We start from the raw sequence: 20,192 nt of genomic DNA on the forward strand, positions 1-20,192 counted from the left end.
TTTCCCAGGGCCACATAGCTAGTGAAGGTCTGAGGTCGAATTTAAACTCAGGTCTTCCTAACTCCAAGTCCAGCTTTCTATTCATTGTACCACTTCCCTGTTTTCCCAAAGCCTCTCAAAACATTTGTCATTTCCCTTTTTTGTCATCTTTGCCAGTCTGATACGTGTGAGGTGCAGTCTTCAGTTACTTCCTGTTATATTTCACTTGTTACTAGTGCCTTAGAACATTTTTTCATATGGTTGTTAATAACTTGGATTTTTTTTTCAAAACTGCCTGTTCATATCTTTTGACCATTTATCAACTGGGGATTAGCTCCATAAATTTATATCATGTTTTTTATCTTGGAAATGTCAGCTTTATCAGAGAAACATACTGCAAGGATCCCCCCCCCACACACACATACACAATTTCCTCATTTTCTTCTAATTTTACTATATTTATTTGTATGTGCAAAAATTTTTGAATTTTTTACAGTCAGAATTGTTCATTATATCTTAAGTGATTCTATCAATTTTTAGTAGTGAACTTTTCCCCTGTCCAAAGGTAATTTTTTCCTTGCTCCTCCAATTTGCTTATGATGTGACTTTTCACATCTGGGTTATATAGTTCATTTGGAGCTTATATTGGTGTATAATGGGAAGTTTTGGCGTAAAGCTCATTTCTGCTAGATTGCTGTCCAGTTTTCTCAGCCATTTTTGTCAAATAGCAAGTCTTTCCTCCAGGAACTGAGGTCTTTGGGTTTATTGAGCACTGTGGTACTGTTTGTTTACTACTGTATGTTTTGCAGTTAATCTTTTCTACTTGTTGACTTCTCTTTATTTTTTCTGCATTACATTGTTTTAATAATTACTGCTTTTAATTACAGTTCGTGATACCCTTTTCCTTCCCACTTTTCATCATGTATAACCCTTAAGATTCCCAATCTTTCTTTTCTCCATATAAATTTCATTATTTTTTTGGCACTGTAAAACGTCATTTTGGAAGATATATTGGCACTGCACTGGATAAGTAAATTAATTTAAGGAGCATTGACATGTTTGTTAATTTAGCTCAACCTACACAGAAATAATTAATGTTTCTTCAGTTATTTAAGCCTGTCTTTTAAATATAGATAGCATCAACTTTTGAGTTTACTTTGTTTCTTTGATTTCTTTTCCTTGCCTTCATTTTTTTCCTGTAGACATCTGTAGTAATAATGAGATTTAAACCTAACATTGGGCTGGTACATTATGAAAGAATACAGGAAGAACTTCACTCTAATTTATAGTAGTCTAAGTCTTTGCTGAAAGACAGCAACATACTCTGAGTGGTATTGAAACGTGTAGATTTTGTCTTTATCAAATGAGTCTCAGTATTTTTCTGTTCTTTTTTACAAAATGACCTATATTTGGATAGACTAGTAAAGCTGTGAGAGTACTTTCACGTATTACCACACTTCACCTTTGTCTCTCATCCTTTACCATATTTATATGATGACTGTATATTTAAGTGATGCATGTTCAAGAGAAGAGTTAATGCAGAGTAGTGGACAAAGAGCTGACCTTAGTCAGGAAAGCAAGTCCTGCCCCAACACTTGGGCTTTGATTTTGAACAAAGCCTAACTCTCATGGCCCTTCTTAAAAATATAAATTGCAGAGGAGTTTGCTCATTGGAAGTTCCTGGCACCAATGAAATCATAAGTCCAAACCAGGAAAAGAAATTTTAAGAAATTCTGTTGTTGTTTGTCCTTTGTTCTCCAAGAGGACCATGGCACCAGGAAGGTGATGCCATGACATGCAACTGAACTGGATTTAGGTGAGGAAGGCTGTGCAAAGGCCCCAGCCTCACCTTCCTCTGGAGCCCTCTGGGTCCAGTGGCCAGATATAAATCAGGATAACTGAAGATGGCCCTGGATGCAGTGGGAGGCCTTAGCTAAGGTCTTTAACAGGTCTCAGTTTGACTGAGGCAGCACCCATATAGTGATTACAAGCTAGGTAATATTTGAGGGAGAGAATGGCCTCTTTACCTAGTCAAGAAAAAAAAAAATCAATCGTGGAGGGGAAGACCCTCAGGGTTTCTGGCCAGAACAGAAGCCGCTGCTATTTACAGTCACTTTGAGCCAGTCAGGGTCCAAACAATTGACCAAGTGGGGCTTGGCCTAGGGCCTATTGTTGGCCAATTAATGAAAGTCAGAAGGATTTGGGTTTAAGACTTGGTCTTTAAGGGAAAAAAAAGTTTCAGAGATCAAAATTTATATTCCTTTGGGCAGAGCACCAGAAGGTAAGGGTGTGATAGATACTCTATGTGGACAGAGAAAAGAAAAAGAAAAGAAGCTGTGTTGCCCAACTGGCCAGTTCCATTTGGTACCCAGTGGGGTGGCTCCTCTCTTTCCTCACAGAAGTTGTTTTTCCTTCATATTTGAAGAAGACCATGACATCACAGAGGTGATGCCATGACATGCAACTGAATTGGATTTAAGTGAGAGAGGGCTGTGCAAAGTCACCAACCTCACTTTCTCCAGGGTAAGGCCAGGAAGACCTGGGTGTTCAGATTTTGCTGCTTCTGACCTATCTTAGCTTTTTGACCATCAACGACTCACTTGACATAATAGTATGCTGGGCTACTCTTTAAATAAGTTACAAATGAGTTGCTAAAATGCATTGATATAAGTAATTTTCATTCCTGGAGTTCCTTACATTCATTAAATTACGTGTGTGTGTGTTAGAATCTAAGAAGCTATTTTCAAAGAGTGATTTTCTGAAATGCCCAGTAAAACAAGAACAAACATACACTTTGATTTGTGTCATAGAACAAGCTATTGCTAGTCATTAGTCAAAATCGTTAAAAGAGAGAACTTCTGGTCAGAATGGCGTGAGTAGGTAGAGGCAGAACAGCCCAGTTCTCATGCATGCATTCCAGAAAAGATCAAACCAAGAATACCACGATGAAGAATGATCAAGAAAGAGAAAAAAAATGACAGTGAGTACCTTCAAGTGGCACAATGAACAGAGCACCGGGCTGGACCTGGACTCAGGAAGAACTGGGTTCAACTCTTACTTTGGACACTTATTGGCTTTGTGACCATGGTCACCGAACCTGCCTGCCTCAGTTTCCTCAACTATAAAATGGGGATAATAATAGCACCTACCTTCAAACTTCAAAGTACTGTATAAATATCAGATATTATTTTAGTGTAAGAATTATTTTGCTAAGGGCACTGGGATTAAGTGACTTGCCTAGGATTCCCAGGATGTGTCACAAGTGGGGCTTGATGAACCCAAGGCCTCCCTACCCCCAAATCTGGTCTCTGTCCCCTATGCTGCTTCTGGAGAGGATAAGAGCCATGTCTGAATTGGTGGACGAAGTTTACTTACACTGGTGAAATCACAGGTCCAGCCCCTAATGCTGTAATAGAGAAGAATTATTTTAAGGAAATATGTGATTTCAGTTTGGTAAACCATATTTAATTTCAGTATTCTTTATTCTTGTTTCAGGTTTCATTTCTCAGGGCCCTGTGGCACCACTATTCCTGAAGCACTTGCCTGCCATGAATCTGAAAGTGTTTGTTGATTATTTGTGAGAATGAGAAGAAAAAAAACAAACATTAAGTACTAGGTTACAAATAGTTAAACCCAAAAGGGGCTGGGAAGAAGGTCGGGGGAGGGAACCCTGTAGATAAACAGAGAATGGTCTCCAGTCCTCAGAACTGGGAATGTAACCAATCAGTAGATATTTTGGTGGTCAGTCACAAAGATGCTATCAAACACTGACCAGCAAATTACCCATTACATTTGTGTTGGACTGAAACCTGAGTCCCAAATGATTATTCCATATTTTATACTTGTGGTTAAAAACTACTTTCAGCTATCTAGATTAGTAACATGTAATTTATCTGTAATTCTAATAGTTTTTTTTTTTTATGCTTCTAATGTGAGCATGTGGATTTACTTGTTTGGGCAGGGGCTTAAAATACCACCTTTCCTCAGTTCTGATGTTTATATAAATACTTTGGCAGAAAATAAATTTTCACCATAATTTATTGTATAAAGAGGTTCACCCAAGATATTTCTCTGCTGGTATACTTTATTTTTTTTCTGTTAATGTACTTTAATGGTGTGGCACATGTTTGGTTTTTTTCTTAGCATCACCCATCCTCTTAGCCTTTTTCTGACTTTTTCACCATCTAATAGATTAATTTCAGTCATCCTTGATTTTGCCTTCTCACTCTTACATCCAGTCATTTGCCACATCCTGTTGCCTATTTCCATGGCATCTGTGGAGATTTCCTCAGTAGGCTATGAGAGTGCCCCCAAAATTAATATGTCTGGGGGTTTTTTTCCATCACTCTGGGATTACTACCAAACTAGCTGCCTTCTTTCTTGGTACTAAAACAGTAAGGCCATCAATCTCCAGGAAAAAATTATCTAGGCACTACTTGCCTTAAAAATTTTCACACATTTCCCCACTACACTGTGATACCTCCATATAACACCAAGTATATAAGAATAGTTGTTTACTATGACAGCAGTGAGGCCACAGCTCAGCAAGTGATCACCAGCAAAGGTGTCTGGGTTAGTAAGCAAGCCTTTGGCTCACTGCAGGCTCCTCGTTGGCTCCTTTGGCAAATACTCTGGTCCAGTGCACACTACCTGGTAAGGTGACTCACAGAAAATAAACATTAATCTCAGGGGTACTTCTCACAGGGTAGACCCTTCACTGAGGAAACTCTAGGTTGAGTAGGAAGACCTGAGTTCCAGTCCTGCCTGAGACATTTATGAGCTGTGTGACCCTGGACAAGTGAAGCTCATCATACTCAGTTTCCTCATCAATAAAACGGGGATTGAGGAGGCCGGGTCTTCCCCATGCCTGTCCTGTCACAAGAGAAAGTTTCTCCACCAATTCACTTGGAAAGGAAGTCTGAATCCTTTGTATGTAGCCCATGTTTATTCTTTTGCCAGTTATTTAAATCCAAATTAAAAGTTTGCTTTATTGAAAAATGCTTTAGGTAGGATCCCTAACACAATCATAAATTAGTTCCAATGACTGAAGTACCTGCTTGATCCGGTCAACCAGGGAAATTTTTCAAAATACCCTTCGGGGAAGGAAGTTCCCATATGGAAACTCCAGAGCAGAGTGAAAAGTCAGATACAAGTCAGAAATATGACACAGCATTAACAAAACCTAACATAATTAGGCTATGCTACCACTTTATTCTAGCAGTACAAACTGAAAGACCAAAGAAGCATGAGGATTAGGTAGCAATGTCAGAGCCTTTAAGAATACGTGTAGACTCATATTTTGTTTTGCGACTGCCTCAAAGACAGGAGGCATTTTTTTTTTCAATGAATAAGGTTTGGTTTTTTTTTTGCAGGAGTGGTGACACTTATCAGTGTATGGATAGTGTAGTATTAACAATGGATAGTAGTTAATATTTCTGTATCCTAGTAGCCAAATATTGCATTAAATAGCATGAAAATCTTTCCCCTTGAAAGCAGTTCAAGAATTTACCTGGAAAATGTGGGGTGGTTCTGACAGAAGCCCAGCCTGACCAAAATGAATGATTTAGCACAGACTAACTTTTTTAACTTTGCTCTCCACGGGAAAATAAGGGGATTAGGTTTGAGTTGAGCACCTTAAGTCAATTCAGCCAATAAACATTTTGTAAGCACCTACTGTGTGCTATTGTTTGGATACAAAGAAAGGAAGAAGACAGTCTCTACCCTCAAATAGCTTATGTTCTGAAGGGAGAAGCCAGCGCACCAGAAAGCTGAAAAAGCAGCCCGGGAGAGGAAGGGCACCTGGGAAGGGAACATGAGAGGAGCGCAGTCAGGTGACAGGTTCAGAGAGGAGCTCTCCACCCTCCCATCAGAAGGAAGGGCCCAGGACCAGAAGGCTCCGATGAGCCATCAAGTTCAATAAAACATTTATCAGTTGTATGTAAAAGGTGCTGCTGCTGGGCATTCGGAGACAAAGGCTATGTAAACAAGTAAATTCAAAATATTAAAGGAGTAACTTCAAAAAGTATGAATAACCGAGGGGTAAGGTGGCACCCGATCCGCGTTTGGAGAAGCTAGCGAGGATCTACGCGGTGTGTATGTAGGTCAGGAGAGAGCCACTCCGCGTGCAGGAGGTTACCTGTGACAGACTGTGGTCGGGAACAGCGATCAAAAGAAAGGGCCCGAAGGAGGAGTGGGGGAGGTGACGTCCTCACGCCGTGGGAACATTAATTTGGCGGTGTCAGCCTGAGTCTGAATCAGCCTGGGAATGGCTGGCGCCCACACGGGGCAGGCCGGAGGCAGGCATCGAGTGGCGGTGTAAGTAGTCTCAGTGAGGAAAGCACTGCGGCTGGCAGCCCCCTGGGGTGGGACGGCTTAACGTGCTGGGTACAGGCAGTGCTTACGTCTACCCTGGGCTGCACGACGACGCAGTCCTTCCTAGGTCTTGGGTTCCCAGGGTCCCATGGTGTCCCAAGTCTCGGGGGGCACAAAACGGGTTCTAGGATAAGAGCAGGAGCTGAGCACAAGGAACAAGGACTGTGAGCGACTCAGATGTGCGGATGCTGGCGCTCAGGGCCCTGGGCAGTGAGGGAGCAAACGCCGCGGGCAAGATCATCCGGAGTGAAAAGGAGGGCACCGTCTGCGTGCTGGGCCTTAGCCGTGTGCAGGAAAAGCGGGGACACCAAGGAGGGGCAGCTGCCGGTGAGGGGGGTGAGGAGCGCGGAGGAGTCGGTAAGGGTGCGCGTGGGGACACGGGTGCCTGGCAGGACGGCGGGGTGGCGCCCCGAATGGGGGGAGGCGCCCCGAATGGGGGGAGGCGCGGAGGAGGGAATCGAGGCAGACGGGCTGAGTGCCTTGCCCGGGTCCCACGGATGGCAAGCACAGGAGCTAGATTAGGACTCGGGACCTCCCGCCTCCGGGCCTGGCGCTCTACCCACGTGCCATCTGTGCTGTTTGAGGTTCCCACGCGGCACTGTGTGCCTCTGTCCCTCCTCCGTGCCGGGCACTGTGCTCAGCCCTGGGCCGCCCCGCCATCCGACAGGAGCCGAGGCACATCCACGTGAGCAGGGGCGCGGCGGGGGTTCCTTCCACAGAACGACGCGCACTGCCTGGCTCGGGGCCCCTAACTTACCCAAGGGCAGTCTCTATAGGCTGAGAAGCATTAAATTGTCACATTTCGTCCGCGCTCGAGAGCTCTGCAAAGACAGCGCCGGAGCCTGCTGGCGCCTGCGAACCAACAAGACCCTAAAAGCTGGCTGGGGAGGGAAGGAAAGACCGCTAAGTTGCAGACAGCCGTCTACTCCTCCGCCGTCTTGGTAGAGAGGAGCGCACGCGCAAATCGGGGGTGGGCGCTCACCATGGGGTTCCCTGGGCCCTCCAGACCGGTGGGGGGCAGTAGCCCACTCCTCGTTCATCTCCACCTCACGTGACTTCCTCTTTAGGCGCTGCCCTGAGCCATTTCCGGGTCACGGAGCGGAAGTAGAGAGGAAGATGGTCAATCTACGGCCGCGGAGATCTCGCCGCACGTTGTCGGCTGGGAAAGCGTTGGACCGGGGAGACGAGGAGGAAGACTCAGAGGAGGAAGAGCCGGCCCCGGAGTTCCCCAATGGCGGCCCAGGCGCCGAGACGATGGAGGAGGAGGGAGAGGAAGAAGATGATGATGAAGCTCCAGAAGAGGTGACGTTCGCCAGCGCGCAGGCGGAGGCCAAGGAAGACGAGCGGCGCCTGCGGGACGCGCTGCGCAGGTAAGGCCCCCCCCCGCCCCCCAGGGCGCGGCCCGAGGTGGGGAGGGGGCGCGCGGGCCCGGCCCCCGGGGGCTTTCCGCCCGCGCGCCCTCACGTCCCCCTCCTCTCCCGGCAGGGACAAGGCGCTCCTGAAGGAGAAGCGGAAGCGGCGGGAGGAGCTGTTCACGGAGCAGAAGGTGAGCGGGCCGGGCGGCCGCGGCGTCCCGCACCCGGACGTTTCCCGTACTCCGTCTGTAGTCCCTGCTACCTCGTATGTCTGAGTTCGATCGGCTCCGGGGGCCTTGCTTAGGGTCTTGTGCAGGCCCCCCCTTGGCTGGGGATCGTTTACCCCGAATTCCCCCTTCCCTGGGTTACGGCCGCGTGAGGGGGGCGGGGCGGTGGCCGTGCGCTCTGGGAGGAGGGCGGAGGCGAGCCCAGACCTCCGGCAGTGTCACAGGCCGGAAGGAGAAGGGATCGGGATTGGAACCTTTTCTTGTGATCATTTGAAATGCCTTTTCGTTTTCCTCCAAGAAAAGAAAACTGCTTCCTGCCACTCTTCTGGAGAAGCTGACTTCAGTTCCCCAGACTAAGTAAGAAATGAGTTTTGTAGGTTTCTGATGGTAAGAATTGCTGGGGTTTTGTCCTGTTCAGTTCTTGGAATGGAGTCCACAATTGTGCTCTGTGGCCCAACCCTGTAACTAAGGAATGCAGGACAACCTGTCATGAAAAAGCTCTGCAGATGTTTTCATTTAATGGGATTAGGGAGAAAAAGCATCTCGACTGTTTTTCAGTCTAACAGGAAATACCCCTAAAATAAGTCATACCTTTCCTCTCTGTGTCTCTAATTGGAGTGATTTCGAGTATTTGAGATTCTACTCTGACTTCCTTAATGTGAGGAGGCTTGATTGCCTAGGAATTATTGGGAGTCTCCTAATAGGTTTGTTCTCAGATTTCAAAACCTTAACCAATAAGCTTTCAAGTAACTTTTCAGTTACTCCTGTTTAATCTACTGCCTACTGACCCATTTGTTTTTAACACTGACATGTTAGGAACATTGACAAGCCTCAGAAACAGATCATCCCTGTCTTACTTCCAAGGCCCACTGCCCTTACACATTCCTGCATACCCTGGCTTCATTTTAATTAAACTGGCGTACTTGGACATTACATTTATGTATTTGCACAGGTGGTCTTCTATGTCTGGAAAAGCCCTCTTTCCTCACCTCCCTCTATTAGAATCCCTAGCTTTCTTCAAAGCACTCCTAACTGAAACTTTTTTTGATCCTCCTGAAGTATTAGTTTTTCTCATTAAATTACTTTCATTAGACTTCCATACGGGTCATATTCCAAAAGCAGAGTATAAACTCCAAGGGGAGGGACTGTTTGTTTTTGCATGCTTAGTACTTTACACGTGATATTTTTATAAAATGAAAGGTCAGAGATTTGGGGGGGACCTTGGACAAAGACTTCCAAAACTGGCTGACTTTCTAATTTTGTGACACTTTTGTTGTAGAAACAACATTAGTTGTAGAAAACAAGAATTTTGCTGATAGCAAGAGCCACTCTAATTATTTTTTCATTTTTATTAGAATAAAGAAATCATTACCCAGACTGGAAAAAGGTATGAAGTATTGTGATTATGTTCTAAGCTATGTATAAAGGTTGCATTTAAAAAATTAGGTTTTCTTATCTCTGCTTGAGTGTGGTAGTACAGGACATGAGCAGACTATAGCAAAACAGGTAATCTATAGCCTTTTATAATTAATGTAGTTAGGTGGAGAAAGGGAACATGTTCCCTATTCATGCAATCAACCAGGTCATAGTAATTTGGATTCAGTTAACTATTTCACTAGAGTTCTGGTGTTCTTATTAAGAATGTGGGTACCAAAGGGCTTCCATACATGTGGGAAATATAAGTTGTTATGGCCAGTTGGCTAAATTTTGTAGGTAAAGCAACTGGGTGGCACAGTATATGAGAGAGCATTGGGTCTAGAGTAAGGAGTAAAGGAAGACCTGAGTTCAAATCCAGTTTAATTAAGCTGTCTGCCTCAGTTTTTTCACCTACAGCTGGGAGGATTGAGGATGAAATATTTGTGAATACTTAGCACAGTACCTGGGTACCTAGTAGGTGTGATATAAATGCTTATTTCCTTCCATCCTAGGTAATACGGAAAGTGAAAAGAAGGGGAAAAAGGAAAAAACCTTTCCAATAAGGTAATAAGCTCTGAGATATATGAAAGTGACATTTGGAGGACAAACATCCAAATAAGATTAAGTTTTAGGAAAGTATAGCTAATGTAAGTAGATTTGCAAAATTTGGATCGATTGTGTAGTGATTATTTCTGTTTGAGCTCAGTGGAAGTTATAGAACTTTGAGGCATTCAGCAAAAATATTTATTAAGTAAGCACTGGGTGCAGTTTTTGTTTTGTTTTGTTTTTTCCCTAACTCAAATCCAACACTTATCTAGCTTTGTGACCCTGGGCAAGTCACTTTTGCCTCAGTTCCTTCATTGATAATATTTTTTTCCTTTAACATGAATATCATAATGTTTTTAAATATTCATCTTGCTTCATTCATTTTAACTTTTCATTTTGGTTACAGAGTAAAGAAGAGGTACGTGGCCTGTAGACTAAAGGACCAAGATCTGATAGATTTAAGGCAGCAAGCAGCCAAAGGCTTCATACAGAAGTATTTATATGGTCGAGGAAGCAACAGAACTACTGGTAGGTAACTCAATTATATTACTGTTATTATATGTTATATAATCATTTGCCTAATTTACATTAATTAATATGCCTTAGTCAAAAGTTAAACCTTTTTTTTTTCCTTTCAGTAAACAAATTTCTTTCCCTTGACAACAAGAGATTGCCAGTTAAAAAACCTGCAGTCCAGTTTGTGAATAATAATTGGGGTAAGTTAATAATTTGTGTTTCTTCTTCCTTTGCCTGCTTATACTAAGCACTAAGTTAGCTACTGCCCATGAAAAGTTATAATAGGCAAGGTTGGCTAAATAACTTTTTACAGAAAGAGAGGAGACAGTACTTTTTTTAAAGAAAACAGTCTCTTGAAAACAGGTCCAAATTATAGTTTTGTGGACGCAAGGATTTTTTACCATATTGGGCACAGTCCATCTTAGGAAGTTGTTTAAGGCTCAGACATGTAAGTTAACCTAGTCATGGGCAGTGAGCATTGTCAGAGATAAACTTAGGTTTTTCTGAGTTCCAGTCTAGCATTTTATCCTCTAAACCATGTTACACTGTAATTTGTTTAAAAAATAACACTGCAGATTGATTAGCTGCTATCTTTTACCATCAGACATTGGCCTCTAAGCTTTTTAACTAAATCACTATTGCCATGTATGATATGCACACTTATGTTCACAGTATGCTCTTCACTTAAAGTATTATAGTACTCTAGTCTTCATAAAGTATGAATACAGTACATTCATTATATATACTTCCACCTAAGTGGTAAATAATTCAGTTTAATTCTCCAGTTTTAAAAATAGATTTGAAATGTAAAATGTTCTTATCATTCAACACTTGTTTGTTTTAGGAACAGAGAGAAAACAAGGTGCCAAGAAGTTCAAAAAACAGTGGATGCATAAAAAGAAGCTAGCTTCCAGAAGACCAAATATTACTTAAGTCCCGTTTTTTAAAAATTATACTGTTAAAAGATCACACAATTTATTAAACCTGTTTCGTTTTTTAGAACTTGTTTGTTTTCTCTCTAGAACTGTCTCAGTATATGCACTAAAGTCATCTTTTTGGCTAATAAGAACTGGTACACAATGGATTAGGAACTTCTGTGTCATTCTGAAATCATGAAATTGAGCTCCACTCCCTGCCTTTTATATAGGACAGATTTGTTGGAAATTAAGTTGTTTTATCAATAGCTGACTTTGTTAACGCTACCAGGAATTATCTTTTTTTCATATGGCTTCAGTTATGTTTATTGTCATTACTTGACTCTCAGTACAGGTCTATGGAACTCAGACCACCAAAAAAAAAAAAATCATGGGTTGTAAAATGAAATGAGTGGTTCAAAGAATTATTTTTAGGCAGAAGGGCCTAAGTTCAATCCCTTCATTTTACAAATAAGTAAACTGAGGCCAACCCAGGTTATAATGACTTGCCCGAATCAGGGTCTGTGAGCCCAAGTGCTATGCCCCCTTATGCAACCTAGCTGCTTCAGAAGACTAGGATGCTTTCTCTACCAATTCAAGTTGGCACATTCTCTACAACTTAAGACTTTGAAGTCTTAGAGAGTTCTCTAGAGCTTATAATTTGAGTGACTGTGAAGGTCACATAGCCCAGATGTAGTGAGATTAGGGAAACAAAGTATCCCTCCATTTCTTTTCAGACTAACAGGAAACACTCCTTTTAAGTCATACCTTCCTTTTTTATTTCTCTAATTGGAGATTCTATTCTGCTAATTTCCTTAAAGTGAGGAGTCTGCTCCCTAACCCCATAGGTCTTTGCACTACGCTATGGTATCCTAATTTCTATCAATTAAATCCCCAAAGGTTTTCCTTCAGTTTGTATATAATAAAGAAAAGCAATTTTAGGGAAAAAACCTGACAGCAGAGCAACAAAAGGGGTTCTCTAAAGATATCTAATAACATTCTGAATTCCCCAAGTATAAAGGCCTAAGAAAAACTACTGAACTAAAAAGCAAGGATGAGTAGTAACATTCATTTTCAAAAAGACTGAAGGGAAAATGCTTAGGTACCAAATTTTATTTTTCTTATGTTGAAGCTAAAAGTAATTGTCAAGGCTGTTACTAGAAATGATGTTTTAAAAACAGGTCTAGTTTGCACTTTGCCATTAGTTTAACAGAATTGATCTAAAAAAGTTGAAGACTAAGGGTGTCTTCATTCACCAGTCTAAAGAACTCAATAGCTATAAGCAAAGCTTTAGTTTTCTTTCAAAGCAACTGAAAGAAACTAACAAACATGTTCTTAGTCTGACTAACTTCAGTAATACCAAATAACAGACTTAGATGGACACTTGTTTTTTGGTACAACCCCTCCTCCTCTACACCGCTGACTTGTTTCTTTCCCCCTTCAAGTTTTAGGTGCCAAACCTACTGTGAAATAGGCTACTAGGCTGAACCAGCACTCCTAAATTTATACTGCTCCAATAGTCATGGCCAAACTGTAAGCAGCATTAGTATTTTAATTTAGTTTTACTTTGCTTGTACCCAATTTTAATTTTATAATTTAAAATTCATACAACTCTAATATCTGTAGAAGTAAATTTTTAATGGCTGGTTAATTATATCACTACATTTTTATTGCAATATAGTACTATTTAAGCACTTAAAAATGGAAGGTGTACAAAGATTAAATTAAGACACTGTAAATTGACTAAATATTTGGTTTTTTTATATAAATAAAGGTCATAACCACACTGTTGACATGTAATACTGTTATAATACAACAGTTAAACTTGTGAGTCTACAACAGAAGTTGTCTGCAGTTAAACAGGAAACAAAGTTGAGAAAGACCATGTTAAAACAAAACTACTGGGACTAACAGGTTGGGATTGTAAGTAGCAACAAACATATTCACTCAGCTCCTGAGTATTTCAAGTTTTACAGTACACATTAAAAATGATTTCTTCCATCAACACTATAAATCCAAACTGTCAGGTGTTTATGCACTTTGCAAATTACAATGATTGATCGCTAATAATGGGAGCAGGAGGGGGTTGGAAAGTCTCCCAATTTGAAGTTTACATCACCCACATGCTAACACAAACACAACTTGTTCTATAGTTCCTTCCCCCACCCCCCCCCAACCCAAAGAAGCAGGATTTTGGGTTTGGTTTTTAGATAATTGTTTTAGAGAATTTTTAATGATCAAATTCGAATATCTGAAATTCAGCAATATTTTAACTCTTAGACAACTAAGAGGTTAAAGATGGAAAATAATTTCTCCTAACACTAAGTTAGAAAATCATTTGCATCATGCTGTAAACTAGGAAGCAATGTAAAGCGACAAAGACCTGTCCCCAGTACATAATTTAAAAAAATCTAAATTTCAAATCGGCAGAGCTGGTCTACTTCCATGTTGACTATATGCCACAATATAAGTCTGAGCTCTTAAATGCATAGCTAATGAAGATAGTCTTCCACTGTGGCAAACGCACAGGATCCAATTCCTGATCGGGCCATCAGTCCTAGACATTGTGTGGCTTGTCCCATTGCTAGGGCAAGTGGAGGTTGCTTTGGCAGATTGTGAGTCTCTGGGGGGGAAAGAAAATTCAATAATGAAAAACAGCAATCAGGAATTTGTATTTAAAGAATACATGTTTAACCAAGAAATGTCTTAATAAATGCTTTTGCATTGATAAAGCATAATGCATGAGACAGCAATTGTACTAGGCACCAGGAATAGTGAAGAGGGGGAGCAGTTCAGGCATAGGAGATAGCCCAAGTAAAGGCAAAAAAAAAAAAAGTATCAGACAAAGCTGGATGTGAATAACATCAGATAGGCTGGTTGGCCTGGAGGAAATACAGCTTATAAAGGCTGTGTAGTCAGGATTGAAACCTTTGTATTAACAACAAAATTGTCCACAAATGAGAATATCTTTAACTACATAGTTAACTTTGAATAACAAGGCAATTTCCAACTCTTTAGTCATTGTAATACATATTACCCATTTAATGAGAATGTATAATGGTTAAATAAGCCTACTTCAAATCTGGCATCTAAGAAGAACATAATTTGTTGGAGATACTATCCTTGAAAAAAAGCTCCTGGAGAATTAGCTCAATTCAGTACTCAAAACGTTTACGTTTCCCTTTGAGCTGAACTAAAGACTTCTACAAGTATGCTCTGAACTTAACATCTTTCTTTTAAAGTGGGAATTTCTACAAAGCTGCTTTTTCTTCTGCTTAACAGAGCTTAGCTAATCAGGCCTGTTTTTTTTTAAACCAGTGTTCTCCTTTCTAGCCAAGCAAAGTAGGATATTTTGCTGTTTTTGTTTTAGTATAATCAAGAAGTATAATGCTTGTATTTGAATATGATTAAAGATCTTCCCCACCAATTGAAGGAAGCTTGATTAGGTGAGTTTTTTGTAGGAGGGGTCCCAAGTACCTTTTGTTTTTTTCTATTGAGGCACTGGGTCAGAGGCTCATGCCCCTCTGACTGAAAAGTGTATAAATACTGAGGGTGAGATTTTACTTTGTGGCTTAGTTTTTGGAAGAAGGTCTGAGTGCCAGATGAGAGTCTATGAAGCAGATAAGCAGTACAGTACCTATGTATGTTAATGGTCAAGCAGTTTGGAAGCACTATCTGTTGATTTTTGATTTCTCTAAAATTTTGATTTTCTCTGATACTTGTGCTTGATTAAAGTGATTGTTTACCCCTCCAAAGTTGCCTTTCCTTTTAGAAAAGCAGATCAAAGAACCTACTTTGATAGGTTTTATATGCAGACTCCCCTGTGTATATTGGAGTGCTTACTGATACACCAACCTCAGGCACAGTAGTTACATGTCAAAATGAGGCCAATTTTTGATATTTCACTCTTCTTCCATCTCTACTTTACCTGAGAAGACCTAATACAAGCTGATCAATGTGATGACCAACCATGATTCCATAGCACTGATGATAAAGCATGTTACCACTCCCTGACAGAAGTATGATGGATTTGAGATAAAAAATGAAACATTTTGATGTGGCCAATGTGAGTCTGTATTTTGCCCTCCTCTGTACAATCTTACCTGATTTCATTAGCTCCCATTGGTTAAATTATCATCTCCATGAAAATGACAGAGCCAGCCAGCCAGGTGCTATAGCAAGCCTGACTTCAGGAAGAGGGGTCCAAACCTGGCCTCAGATACTTATTGTTTGACCCTGGGGTAAGTCCCTTAACCTGTTTCCTCATCTATAAAATGGGGATAAATACTAGCACGTACCTCCCAGGGTTATTGTGAAGTTCAAATAAGATCATATTTGTAAAGCACTTAGCATAGTGCATGTAACATGAAAGGTGCTATATAAGTGATTAAATAATTATTAAGTGATTCTCATTTGTCCAGCCCTAACCTCTCTCTTGACTTCCAGACACATCGCCAATTGACTTCTAGACATATGTACTAAATATCCCACAGGCATCTCAAATTCAACATGTCCAAAGTGGAACTCATTCCACCTCCACACCCCCAATGCACTCCTTCTGAACTTTATTACAAAATAAACTATTACAAATGAGAACACCAACATCTGTCCCAAGTCAGCCAAGCTTACAACTTTGATGCCATCCTCTATTTGCACTCACCCCACAGTCTGTTGCTAAATCTTGTTACTTTTACCTACACAACATCTCTCATGGTTTTTTTTTTCTCTCCACTCACAGTTATGACTGGTGTAGACCCTTGTCACATCTCATGCCCAGATTATTCCAGTAACCTTCTGGTTGGTCTTTCCATCCCAGTCTATCCTCCATTCAGCTGCTAAAATGATCTTCCTAAAGCATAGGTATGACTATCACTACCACATCCCTGCTAACATTGCCCTGCTCCTCCACTTCCAATAGTGACTCCCTAATACCTTCAGGATCAAATATAAAACCTGTTTGGTTTTTTAAAGCCCTTATTCTGGCCCCTTCCTATTTTTTCAGTTTTCTCTACAATCTGGCAACACTAGCCTTCTTTCTCTTACTTGAACACAATGCTATTCCCTACACCTGGAAGGCTCTCCCTCTTCCTTACCTCAACCTCCTCATTTCCCTGGCTTCCTCTAAGATTCATCTCAAATTCCACCTGGGAAAAAGAGGCTCTTTTCAGTTGCTGAGCCCCTACTCTTCCATGCCTCAACTGCTACTAACTTCCCTCTGAGATTACCAGAGAGAAAGCATGCTGGAGCCAGGCATGCACATATATGTGCACAGTTGTCTGATGGTCATCTTCCTCATTATAATGGGAACTCCTTGAGTCTCCTTGCTTTCTTTCTATCTCACCTGCTTGGCTCATAGTAAGCACTTCCTAAATTCTTTATGAGCAACTTTAATAAACTGTCACTGTAAAGATGATGAAGTACCCAAAGGCACTACTTTAAAAAATTAAATATTTCTTCTTTTGCTCCTGATTTCATCTAGGGCTCAGATGGAAGTATGACTGAAGGGCAAATTCAAAGACTTCAAGGTTAAGATAATATTTTCTAACAGTGTTAGGTAGATGCTCCTATTTTTTTGGGGGGGGGGGTGGGGAAGTTCTTAGTTATATCTAATTCTTTATTACCCCATTTGGGGTTTTCTCAGTAAAGATACTGAAATAGTTTGTCGTTTTCTTCTCCAGCTCATTTTACAGATAAGGAAACTAAGACAAACAAGGTTAAGCAACTTGCCCAAGGTCACACAGCTAGTGTCTGGGATCAAATGTGAACTCAGGAATTTGGGTCTTGATTCTAAATGCAGCACTCTATCCACTGTACCACCTAGCTGGCCCCCAGCTGTTTTACCAGTCCTAAAATGCTAGCACCCTCTGCAAAGAAATTCAAGAGAATCAATTATGTTCTGCTTTTTAATTTTACTTACCTAGTATTGCACTGTTCAGAGCTGAGCACACAGGTTCTCTTTGTATTGGGTCAAGTTGGTTTCCAACTGGACTGCTCCAGGGATCTGAATAAGCAAGCAAACTGAATGCATCCTGTTGAGAAAACAGTAATGAGTTGACTTTACTTTTCAATTCCTGTGATTTAGCCACTGTATACTATCAGTTCCAAACTGAGAACCAGGGAAAACCTGACTATAAGAATACACCAAGATAATTCACTTAATTTGAGCTACTGTTCCAATCTGTGTCTCTCGTATGCCCAGTTACCCAGAAGGCAGTTTTTTATTCGGCATCGTGCTGTTGATAACAAAAATACATGCATTTAGTGAGCTTACCTGCTAATTAGAAAAATGATAAACACATGAAAAATTAAATTATAATACAAGAAATGTCATAAGATGACAATTCATTACCAACTAAGCAGTGGTAATGAAGAGAATTAAAAAATCTAAGAAATCACTTTGAACTGGGGGTTTCATGAAAACAGATCAGACTTTGCCTGGGTTTTAAATGGTAAATAGGATGTTGACAAATGGAAAGCAGAGAGAATCATACTTTTCTTGGGGGAGGGGGAGAAGAGGAGGAAGTGGATAGAACCCTTGGGATTCTAGAGATGATACTCAATTGAGGTGAGGTGGGGGCTTCTTAATAAGGCATAGTTAGAAACCTAAACTGTATTTCCTTGTGGCTTTCTTCCTCTTCCCCAATTCTGCCCTTCTTCAAAGGAGCACACTTAGCAAAAAATTGCACTATGTTGTAAGTCAAAGAGTACTGGAGCAATACTAAATTAATTTACAGATGTAGAACCAAAGCAAGCTATCAACAGGCTATTTTACTAAACAAAATAGTAACAAAAGGTCAAAAAGCCCAAGGGAAATAATGGGGGTGGGGATGGGGGTAGGGGGTAGTGTTAAAAGGATTACCAGATCTTAAACTGTATTTTAAAGTGGCAATTAGCAAAACTTGTGGTTAAAAAAACAGAAACCTGACCAATAGAACAGGCTAGGTAAGTAAAACCCAGAAACATAGTGTCTTGGTGTTACACTAAATCCCCAAACACTTTGGGGAAAAAAAAAATCAAAGCAGATAGTGAAGGGAAAAATCACTTAGACTGTAGGCTCCTGGAGGGCAGGGGCTGTCTTTGGTCTCTTTTTTGTTTCCCCAGCGCTGAGCACATGCCTGGCACACAGCAGGCCCTTAACAGTGAATGAATGTTTCTGACGGCCAAGATGTATAGAAAATTGATATAAATATATAAGAAACACTGTATTCCCAAGAAATAGGTACTCAAAGGATATGGACAGGCATTTATTTTTCAAAAGAAGAAAACAAATTATAAACAACCATATCAAAGAAAGTTCCCAAATCAGAAATAAGAAAAACAAATTAAAACAACTTTGTTTTGCTTCATACCTAAACTGAAAAAAATTACAAAATACCAAAATGGTATATGTTGGAGTGACTAAGGGAAGACAGGCATAATAATACACTGTTAGAGCTTCTATTATTCTGGAAAACAATCTGTAATTATACCACAACAGTCAGTAAACAGTTTATACCTTTGAATCATTGATCCTATTAACTGCCATGCATCCCCAGGAAGTCTCAGAGGGGAAAGGTCTCATATACACAAAAATATTCACTGTAGTATTTTTTGCAGGAAAAAAAACAGTGGAGGTCAGTGCCCATCATTTGGGTGGAAACTATGGTATATAAGTATAACCAAACCATAAGAAATGACAAATATGAAAAATTCAGGGAAACATAAGACTCAAGCTAATGCATAGCAAAGCAAGCAGAACCAGACAAATAATTTACACAATGGAAAATAATAACATAAAGAAAAACAACAGTAAAACATAAGAACTATCAGAAGTGACCAATTATTACTTCAGGACTGACAGGCTCTAAGCAGAGAGAATACTCTAAAAACACAAAAAAGACCTATATTGTTAGATATGGTCAATATAGCACTTCTTTATGATGCACCCACTTGTATTACATGGGAATGCTGAGGGGTAAAAAGATTATAGGAGCCAATGAGTTTAAAAAAAGAAAAAAATAGTACAATGTTAAGCCTTGATGATTTTTCTTAAAAGTACTAGAATAAATAGTCATAAAGTCCTGAATTCAACCATCAATTCTCAAACTATCACTAACTATGTGCTCTTGGGATCACAGCACCACCTGCTAACTTCTGAGGTTTAGTAAAATCTTCACATATCAGTTCACCTCTCTGGGTCTCAGTTTTTTTCATCTATAAAACAAGGGACTGGATTGTATGGTTTTATAAATTATGTGGGAACACTAATTCTGGCTTTGCTGTTCATAAATATGGAATTAAGTTTCCATTCTGGGGGGAAAAAAGATCAAGCCTTACATTAATTCATCTTTATATGATTCTTTTATTTTGAAATCTGGCAGGTCCAATATCAAACTACCATCTTCTCTGCTTCCCCTTTCAATTTATTTACTGCCATTGTTATGGTGAATTCTTCTAGTCACAAAAGCACAAAACCTTAGGAGCTATAGGATCACAAAATTTAAGAGATACTTTAGAAATAACTAAGATCCATGGTGATTAAATGACTTACTAAGCTCATAGGGATTAGAAATGCCAAAGCCAAAGTTCAAACAATAAAAATTCCTCAGAGTGCAAATCTAGAACTCTTTCCCTTATATTATCATACCACATTCACTCTGGTTCATTCCTCTATAAACCCTTCATATACAGTCACTAAACCCCATCAACTCTTAGTTTGAATATTTCATGTATCATGTAACCCCTGCTGCTCATTGCCTCATGCCTACACTAATGCAATATCCTGCCCAATAGCTATCTATTATCTCTGTTATCCAATTTATCCTTTACAGTGGTGACAATCTATTTTTTCTCTAGGACTGCTTCCATTCTGTCACTCCCCTGCTTTC

General features: G+C 40.4%; 3 protein-coding genes and 1 long non-coding RNA gene across 19 annotated transcripts in view; 2 read left to right on the plus strand and 2 right to left on the minus strand.

Annotated features, from left to right (window-relative positions):
* Positions 1-4,041, plus strand: part of SIRT5 (sirtuin 5) — a 117,919-nt gene extending 113,878 nt beyond the window's left edge. For all 12 annotated transcript variants that reach the window (XM_072603870.1, XM_072603864.1, XM_072603867.1 and 9 more), the window contains one exon: positions 3,475-4,041. In XM_072603870.1, coding sequence (XP_072459971.1) covers positions 3,475-3,550 — 76 coding nt within the window. In that variant the 3' untranslated portion in view covers positions 3,551-4,041. The remainder of the gene's footprint in view (positions 1-3,474) is intronic.
* A 1,129-nt stretch (positions 4,042-5,170) lies between these two features.
* On the minus strand, positions 5,171-7,199 carry LOC140500856 (uncharacterized). The gene is made up of 2 exons (XR_011965914.1): positions 7,109-7,199; positions 5,171-6,475 (listed from the first exon to the last, which is right to left on the minus strand). It is a non-coding gene; the product is annotated as an uncharacterized lncRNA (long non-coding RNA).
* NOL7 (nucleolar protein 7) lies at positions 5,399-11,413 on the plus strand. 4 transcript variants are annotated; one of them, XM_072603874.1, is made up of 9 exons: positions 5,399-6,294; positions 7,419-7,721; positions 7,837-7,897; positions 8,232-8,290; positions 9,289-9,320; positions 9,862-9,913; positions 10,302-10,423; positions 10,534-10,611; positions 11,256-11,413. In XM_072603874.1, exons 1-9 carry the CDS (start codon positions 6,245-6,247, stop codon positions 11,342-11,344), a joined length of 846 nt encoding a protein of 281 aa, XP_072459975.1. In that variant the 5' UTR covers positions 5,399-6,244; the 3' UTR covers positions 11,345-11,413. The 4 variants fall into 4 exon arrangements, with proteins under 4 accessions (XP_072459975.1, XP_072459978.1, XP_072459976.1 ...); XM_072603877.1 differs by lacking the exon at positions 5,399-6,294 and adding an exon at positions 6,563-6,678; XM_072603875.1 differs by lacking the exon at positions 5,399-6,294 and adding an exon at positions 6,606-6,708.
* Positions 11,414-12,944: 1,531 nt separating this feature from the next.
* Positions 12,945-20,192, minus strand: part of RANBP9 (RAN binding protein 9) — an 86,901-nt gene continuing 79,653 nt past the window's right edge. For both annotated transcript variants that reach the window (XR_011965913.1, XM_072603859.1), the window contains exons 13-14: positions 17,243-17,354; positions 12,945-13,948 (exon numbers count right to left, since the gene is read on the minus strand). Coding sequence is in view for 1 of the 2 variants with exons in the window: in XM_072603859.1 (XP_072459960.1) it covers positions 13,818-13,948; positions 17,243-17,354 (243 nt within the window). In the remaining variant the exon portion in view is untranslated. The remainder of the gene's footprint in view (positions 13,949-17,242; positions 17,355-20,192) is intronic.

This window comes from Notamacropus eugenii, chromosome 4 (assembly GCF_028372415.1).
Source record: "Notamacropus eugenii isolate mMacEug1 chromosome 4, mMacEug1.pri_v2, whole genome shotgun sequence".
Lineage (NCBI taxonomy): Eukaryota > Metazoa > Chordata > Mammalia > Diprotodontia > Macropodidae > Notamacropus > Notamacropus eugenii.